This window comes from Penicillium daleae, assembly GCF_028827525.1.
Source record: "Penicillium daleae strain IBT 16125 chromosome Unknown utg000005l_segment0_segment0, whole genome shotgun sequence".
NCBI lineage: Eukaryota > Fungi > Ascomycota > Eurotiomycetes > Eurotiales > Aspergillaceae > Penicillium > Penicillium daleae.
In genome coordinates, this window is record NW_026623153.1 from 215410 (window position 1) to 224710 (window position 9301).

The 9301-nt window shown below is 41.4% G+C and overlaps 1 protein-coding gene across 1 annotated transcript; it reads right to left on the bottom strand.

Annotated features, from left to right (window-relative positions):
- Positions 1 to 7892: 7892 nt before the first annotated feature.
- Positions 7893 to 8900, bottom strand: N7458_004376 (uncharacterized protein; the record flags this gene model as incomplete). Its single annotated transcript, XM_056907758.1, has 1 exon — positions 7893 to 8900. One exon carries the CDS (start codon positions 8898 to 8900, stop codon positions 7893 to 7895), a length of 1008 nt encoding a protein of 335 aa, XP_056766376.1.
- Positions 8901 to 9301: the final 401 nt, after the last annotated feature.

The following is a 9301-nucleotide window of genomic DNA, read 5'->3' on the forward strand; positions in this document are numbered from 1 at the left end:
CAACGGCCGAACTCGAGTCTTAATATTCTTTATAATATACTAGAGGCAAAGTAGGCCCTAACTATCCTTAAAGACTCGCCTATATATATTTAAAAGAGAGTCTGCGTCGTCCGAAATAACGACACAAGGGGCTTAAATCTTTGCCTATAAAAGCTGTATTTAAAGAGTCTAGAGTATCTAAAAGTAGGATACTTCTTACTTATCGCTTATAAAGTAAAGGGTAACGTAGAAGTTCTTTCTAGTAGAGACCTACCTAATAATATCGACTAATAGCATATTATACCTAATTAATTAATTAATTAGTTAACTAATTAATTAACTAATTAATCTCTCTCTTACCGATTCGTCTTATATATAGTATCGATCTATAGGATATTCGGATAAATACGTAGAAACTCAAGGCCTTATTTTGAGATAAAAAGGATTCTAATCGGCCGCCGCGATTCGTCTAATTCGTATTATATAATCTAATCTAGTAGGCTCTCTATCACGGCTTCGATTAAAGAGCGCCTATATAGGAAAATCTGTTTTGCCCAGTCGCGGAGGTTTTAGAGATCTTTCAAGCTAAGGAGACTTCCCTTAGACTTTAAAATCAGCTAAATTCCTATAGGTTTTAGGCCCTTTACGAAGTAATCAAGAAGTCGCTCCTCCTTCTTAGCTCTCTCTCTTTGCCTTAAGGTCATAAGAAGATTTTATGGTGTAGACCTATAGTTATGTGTAGGATTAATAATCCTAATAATATAGTGGTTCGGTTGTACCTTCCTCCTATCCTTCTAAAGGCAGATTTATATATAGAAAGGGCAATTCGTCCTAATCTTGCTAACCTCTCGCGATTTAGCCTTACTAGCTATAGAGGGACCCCTCTTAGTAGGATCTAGCTAGAGAGAACAAGATAGGTTAACCTTCCTTTCCTCCGATCTCTTGATTACTAGGGTATAGCTATATAAAGCGGCAAATTCCTGTAAATCATCATACGCAATCTCACGCGATTAGTAGATCTTACCCTTAGTAGACGGCGGCGGTAGAGGATCGGTAGGTAGGTTAGTAGGTAGGTTAGTAGGTAGGTTAGTAGGTAGGTTAGTAGGTAGGTTGGTAGGTAGGTTAGTAGGTAGGTTGGTAGGTAGGTTAGTAGGCATATTGGTGGGTAGGTTAGTAGATTAGCCTAGTAGGATAGATTTTAAATTCGATTTGTGTGGGTCATGTGATCTCTTGTGTATGAATAGCCTTAGGAAGGAGAGGATAGGTAGTCACGTGGTTATATAAGTATCCTAGCAGGAAGAAGATAGAAGGGAAGGGGGGATTCTATATGTAAATAAGAAGAGATACGTGGTTGAATTCGTATTAAACCGTTCTGACGGCCTTGGCAGGAATTAGGTAATAATACAGAAATCAGGCCGAAATCAGGCCGAAATCAGGCCTTAGGGTATGCCGCCAGTTTTCCTAGGGGGTGTGAACAGCATTACCCTTTTATTACTCTTTTCCTGATTTTTCGTGTTAACTATAGCAAAATCTAATATCCTTTATACGTATTACGAGTTTAACACAATAGTATAGCTAGCAAATGTTCCCCCTTTTAGTAGTACTGCTTAGCATATATATATACAGGCGTACTATAATAGGCCTGCCGACTCCTCTCTTACGGACTTAGTGATTCTAGAGGAGACGTTATACCGCGTAGAGTACTATAATACGACGAAGACTCGCCTCCTTGATAGTTATTTCGCGAAGTTAGACGGTACCTTCGCTATTAGGGAAGCCTCTATCGCCGGTAATCTTCTATCTTTATACCTACGCGCGGACCTGCTATCTATTATCCTAGGGGACGTTATAGACGATAATTACGATCTACGCTATTCCTCTATCTCTACCCTAAAGCTATACGGCGTAGGTTTAGTAATTACCTATTATACTAATCCTTCTAGCCGTCGCCTGTTCCTGCTTTCTATTACGACCTATATTAGTCCGATAGGCGAGGATCCCGAGCCTAAGTTAAAGTACTCTACGTAGAGACTTTAGTACGATCTCCTAACCTCGCCGCGCTAGTAGTTAACCTAACTACCCTGTATTAGTCGTCTTTACTTAGTCTCCGGTAATCTTATTAGTTTCTACCGATAGGATAAGGCTCTATTACTATATATCACTTTAACTAATCTATCCTACTTACCGACCGATACTACTATCTCTATACCTACCTACGTCTCTGCTGTAACTCCCTCGAATTAGAAGCGCCCGCGAAACTTAATAGGTATATATTCCCCCTACGTTACCTCTACGCCGGCCGCTACTTTAACTTCCTATACTATATCCGTGCCCCCTATAACTATACCGGTACCGAATACTTCTACCGGTAAGATTCTAACGCTCCCTACCCTATAGTAACTACTTAATACTAACTACTCCTAGCCTCTACCGCGCCTGCTAGTAAGACTACCGGCCCCCGTTATTTCCCTACTCCGTTACACCCGTCGTCCCGACGTCGAAGCGGCGTAGGCTAAACAGGACGCTACCTTCGAGGGAGACTATAGATACGTCCGAGTCCGAAAGTTCATTAATAGACTCCGACTAACCCTAGGATATAGACTCCTAGGACTCTTCGTCTATATCTTCCCCTGCTCCTGCTCCCCGCCGCTAGCGTCGGGTTTGATAGTGATTTAAAAGGTAATATTTCAGGACCTTCTGATATCACAAGGTCTCTGCTAACAACTAGCGAGTTTGTTATTCTTATGATATAATTTTGTAGAAAAGGTGCAGTTTGCTTCTTCTTCCTAGTTTACATGTACATAGTTAACACTCACATATACTTCCCCGTTAGTGAAGTATCTGGCTGATGTGTCTCGAGCCGGGCCAAAGGCCCGGCCCCGCGGCTTGTACTATTATATACGATCTATATCATCATTACGATCAATGACATCGTACAATCAAGCAACCACCGATTAAACAGCTACTGCATAAGATCATTATGCATCTAGATCCTAGATCTAGAACGATCATATGCGAAAGAGGTTTGATAAGTTTGTATAAAAGATTGATTATAAATATGCCCTGTTTTCTCTACCAAGATAAAAATAATGTTGAAGACACATAACAAGATTCAATACAATCAACCAAGTTTTAGTCCTACCTCACTTTTCTCTTACCTTTATAATCCTAAGCCGAATTGAACTTATCCTTCCTATTCAATCTAAGGAAGAAAGATCGATCTATCTTATTCAATCTTCTTCCTTCCTCTCTACCTGCGCAGCATCGCTTGCTCACAAGCCTTAATAGCTATTAGAAATATTATATAGTCTCTACTACGGGGGTAGTAGTCTTTCCGTAGCCCTTTAGCGGTCCCTACGGTCTTTTAGTAGTCTTTTAGCGGTCTTTTAGCGGTCCTTAAGGTCCTTAGCGGTCCCTTAGCAGTTAGACCGTAAGGACACTAGCGGAGTAGGTCTTATTAGCTAATCACTATCTAGAATCTAGTTAGTTCTATCTTAAATTATCTACCTATCACTTTTCCCTTATCGTAATCCTCCTAATTATTTCGTTTACTAGATAAAAAGATAATTATATATCTTTCCTATTACCCCCTAGCCTTACTTCCTACCTTCTCTTATACACTACTTATTAATATATTATAAAGCTAAATATCCTAGTTCTCCGATAACTATCTGTCAGCATGTGTGGCATACCAATCCGCTTATATGAGAAAAGAATCCAACACCTGAACTGCATGGTCGATATATGTCTAAGAAAGCTAGAAATATCGCCCCTAGGAGCATTTTTGGCCTACTGGATATATCATGTGACCTTGCCGTCCTTCGACCCCACTATACTTCCTCCAAATGTTGTCACTATCCCTTATCAGTCTTTAAGGATAACCCTACGGATATACTCTCCTTCCTTATATCTAATAGGCCTTTTTACCTAGACGAAGACGAAATACTAACTTCTACTCCTAGCGTGACCTTCACACGACTAGCGATATTGTCGGTATAAATGGAGCCTTAGGCCTAGATTGCTAACGTAATTCACAAGCGAGCTAGCCACACAAGCGAGCTGGCCACCCACCCCCTTTGCAAGATTTTAGAATGGGATATCATAACCAAAACGCATTAATTTATCCTAAACTAGCGATTTTTATATTGATTAATTCTATGGCTAGTTATTCCGCATCCGCTGCAGGTAGGAGGAGCCCTCCTGGCCGGTTGAATCGATTGATTAGGCAGATCGACCTGTTTATGCGATACTACCTTATCAGCTTCTACTAGGTGAATTAGCTGCTAAGCTAGCTATAGGCCCTCTTCGATTGATAGGCCCCCTTCGTGTGCAATCTACCTAGTCGATCGAGTGCGCTTTTGACGTTTCTTTTTATTCGCTACGCGTAGATCGGCGTTCTCCTTCACTAGTAGTGCAGTGTTATATAGCGCAATTTCATGGCCCTTAAGAATCTGATCAACCACTAATTTTAACGGGCTTAGTGGGCTTTTTGACCGCTGATCTATTAGATCCCTTATCATTTTAGCCTGCTTTTGTAGCTGAGCTACCGTTCTAGGCGTTTTCGGTGTGAATTAGCTAGATCTGCTACTTGGTCGGCTTGATAGTAGTAAAGGCGTTCGAAGGGATATATTAAGCTTAGAAAGCACCCTTTCGGTATTAACTAGTACGATACTAGTAGCTACGAAGCTACTTTGAACGATATTCGGCTAGAAATCTTCTAGCTATACGCGAGGATAATCTGCTAGAAAATCAAGCTTATCGATATAATTATAGCCCGTTTAGGTTAAATCGCTCACGAAGCGACCGTACGTACGCTTTAGAATAGCGAAATATCTAATATTAAGTAGGGGTAATGCTGTTCACACCCCCTAGGAAAACTGGCGGCACACCCTAAGGCCTGATTTCGGCCTGATTTCGGCCTGATTTCTGTATTATTGCCTGATTCCTGCCAAGGCCGTCAGAACGGTTTAATACGAATTCAACCACGTATCTCTTCTTATTTACATATAGAATCCCCCCTTCCCTTCTATCTTCTTCCTGCTAGGATACTTATATAACCACGTGACTACCTATCCTCTCCTTCCTAAGGCTATTCATACACAAGAGATCATATGACCCACACAAATCGAATTTAAAATCTATCCTACTAGGCTAATCTACTAACCTATCTACCAACATACCTACCAACCTACCTACTAACCTACCTGCCGATCCTCTACCGCCGCCGCCTACTAAGGGTAAGATCTACTAATCGCGTGAGATTGCGTATAATGATTTACAGGAATTTGCCGCTTTACATAGCTATACCCTAGTAATCAAGAGATCGGAGGAAAGGAAGGTTAACCTATCTTGTTCTCTCTAGCCAGACCCTACTAAGAGGGGTCCCTCTATAGCTAGTAAGGCTAAATCGCGAGAGGTTAGCAAGATTAGGACGAATTACCCTTTCTATATACAAATCTGCCTTCGGAAGGATAGGAGGAAGGTACAACCGAACTACTATATTATTAGGATTATTAATCCTACACATAACCATAGGTCTATACCATAAAATCTTCTTATGACCTTAAGGCAAAGAGAGAGAGCTAAGAAGGAGGAGCGACTTCTTGATTACTTCGTAAAGGGCCTAAAACCTATAGGAATTTAGCTGATTTTAAAGTCTAAGGGAAGTCTCCTTAGCTTAAAAGATCTCTAAAACCTCCGCGACCGGGCAAAACAGATTTTCCTATATAGGCGCTCTTTAATCGAAGCCGTGATAGAGAGCCTACTAGATTAGATTATATAATACGAATTAGACGAATCGCGGCGGCCGATTAGAATCCTTTTTATCTTAAAACAAGGCCTTAAGTTTCTACGTATTTATCTAAATATCCTATAGATCGATACTATATACAAGACGAATCGGTAAGAGAGAGATTAATTAGTTAATTGATTAGTTAACTAATTAATTAATTAATTAGGTATAATATACTATTAGTCGATATTATTAGGTAGGTCTCTACTAGAAAGAACTTCTACGTTGCTCTTTACTTTATAAGCGATAAGTAAGAAGCGTCCTACTTTTAGACACTCTAGACTCTTTAAACATAGCTTTTACAGGCAAAGATTCAAGCCCCTCGTGTCGTTATTTCGGACGACGTAGACTCTCTTTTAAATATATATAGGCGAGTCTTCAAGGATAGTCAGGGCCTACTTTGCCTCTAGTATATCATAAAGAATATTAAGACTCGAGTTCGGCCGTTGATTTTAAAGGAATTACTCCTACAGGGCCTTCCTAATTAGGAAGCTTAGACGAAAACTATCTAATTATAGCGAAATACGAAGGCTAAATTTATATAGATTATCCTAGAAGGGATAGAAGATAAGATAGAAGCTAGGAAGGCCTCTTTCCTAGAAGATCTTAGCGATCTAATCTACTAATCAGCAGTTAAATATATTAATAAGCAGTGGTTTAGAGAGAGGGTAAAGCGATTTATACGCTATTATCTTAATAGTATCCCCTACTACGATAAGCTTACTTCCTCGCGCGTGGAAGGAGCCTATACAAAGATTAAGAAGGAACTTCGGAGCTCAACCGGCGATATTCTTATAGTAATACAGGGAGTCTCTCGAGTCGTTTCCTATACAAATTAGTAGGCTTTCTACTCAATCCAATCCCAAATCCATCGACACCTAGTCTCCTTTCAAGTCCTATTATTACGTGATCTCCTTAGCCAGATCTCTCATAACGCAATTCGAAAGGTCAAAATCGCCTAGGATCAATATCTCCGCGTAGGGAAGGCACTACCCCCTTGCACTAATTACTAATCGCGCTCAATTAGTATCCCATATAATCATGTGATTAAAGATCTCTTCGAAAAGGGCAATCCTCTTCTCCAATCTCACTTTAACCAACAACACTGGCTACACCTTCTAAATCTTCGGGCGAACCAGGCAAATCTTCGGACGAATCAGGCAAATCAGGCAAATCAGGTAAAAGTACACGATTTGGATAATATTTCTAACCTACTGGTGAAATATAGGAAGAACACTGGAAGCATTAATAGAGATACACATATATGCATGTCCCCGTTGTCTAGATTATGACGTATTTTACGGTAAATCATCAAAATAATCATCTAAATTGCCTTAAATTGAGTTATATTATCTCACATTGCTAATAAATGCCTATAATCCAATAGTCAAGTAAAAATAACTTATGGTTATTGAGATATGAAGTAGTAATTTATCGCATTTACAATGAGTTTTGGGGTGGCTTGGCTCGGTAACTTCTATGGAACTAAATGATTTTCAGTCTCTAACTCCATTTCCCATCTCCCACGGAAGTTCCAAGACCTACGTAACCGGCCATAATTAACATAGGAATTCCCATTACTCGCGCCAAGACTAATATGTCTGCACAACTAAATAAAATAGGGATGGCTAATTTGCTGAGTGATCATATTAATTACTGTTATTATCTATATGAATCACCACAGGAGCTTTAAAATAATAAAGCTCTCTATGGTGGGAAGTTTAAAGAGATTCGCGTCTTCATGAGTGGGTCAGAGGACAGCACGTCAGCTGCGGCTACAAAGTATTCATTATCTCCCCGTCTACTAAATCCTGGACCCGGAGCCCAAGCCTTGCATAATATGATGGAGTGATGCTAAGCTGCGTAGCTGACTGGGAATAGGGTGAAAGTTACACTAGTTATTATATCACACGTGATATGGCACTCACCGAATAAAAGTTCGAGTCAAGTCACGTATCCCCTTCCTCTCACTTCGTTCGTTTCAGGGCATTCTAGCTTCATGCAGAAAGAGATGAAGGAGTGTGTGTAGTGTCAATTTCTCGTGCAGGCACAGCATAATGCATACAGGAAAAATAAAGTACCAACATGATGTGTCATCAAATCGGCATACTCATGTGAGCTGCTAGAAATTTTCCGCAATGATCCTCTCTTCTCTCAGCGCATTCTCTTCACCAAAGTCTCGTTTGGTCATCAACACCCGATTCAAGTCGTATGATTCGGTGAAGATGCTCATCAAAAATATCAGCCCTGAGACACCGCAATAAAACGACCACACTATTTTGAGACTGTCGGCATATGCTTGCTGAAGATCTCTTCTCACTTGCCCATCCTCCATTCGCTGGATTATCTGTACTACACTAGCTGCATCACGACTGTACTTTTCGGCCAAAGTGTCTAAGGGGGGATATGCGAGGAGGTTGCTCTTCATTTGGTTTTGGAAGATCACTGCACCAATCGCCACTCCAATTGACTGTCCAAAGCCTCGGAAGAAAGTTGACATGGCCACCGAAATTGCGAGATTTTCCGATGTTGCTGAGGCCTGGACCGCGAGTGCGACTGCAGGAAGGATCATTCCGAGGCTAAGTCCGGGTACCAGGTTCAAGAATATCCACACAATTGTCTTAGTATGAGCTCCCAGCAAACACAAGAGACCCGTGCTAATAGTGGACAGAAACCATCCAAAGCATATAATCCAGTAGTACTGGCCTGTATGGCTGATGAGAAGTCCCATAACGACTGCAGCTGGGGCGACTGTGAAAGTTTCGGGGAACAGAGCAACTCCAGACATGATAGGACCAAACCCCTTCACGGCCTCGTAGTAGAGCGGGAGAAAGTAAAGGCAACACCATATTATCAATCCAATAGCCATATATCCAGCGAATGAGATCAAAGCAGTTCGGTTGTTAAAGATCGCTGGTGGAATGATTGGGTGCGTAGCAATGCGGTACTCGTACACTCCAAATGCGCATAAACCAACGGTTCCAGTTATCAAAGGGGTCAATGTATGCCATGAATCCCATGGGTATAGAATACCTCCCCAGGATAATGGGATTAGAAAGGATGCTGTGCTGGCGGTAAAGAGGAAAACCCCAATGATGTCGATCTTTCTCCATTGGCTAGAGAAAGACATCTTGCCGGTCCGAAAGCTCGACGACCATGCGACTAATACTAATCCAATGCCAATAAATGGAAAGTTGATGTAAAATATCCAACACTAACGAGGAATTGTTAATATTCAACTAAACGGGGAGGGTTGGGGATACGTGCCCAGGAAGCTTTTTGCGTGACACAACCCCCGACGACCGGCCCTATCACCGTTCCCAAGCTCAAGATTGCACCGAGTATTCCAAAATACTGTCCCCGATGCCGAAGAGGAACAATGTCAGCGATAACAATTCCTGTCAGAGTGATGATTCCCACCCCCCCCCCCCCCGACACCTTGACGTGATCGGCCAATGAGCATGTGGAAAATATCGTTGGCAATGCCCGCCACAACTGCTCCAATCAGGAAGAAGGCCATCGCCACAAGCA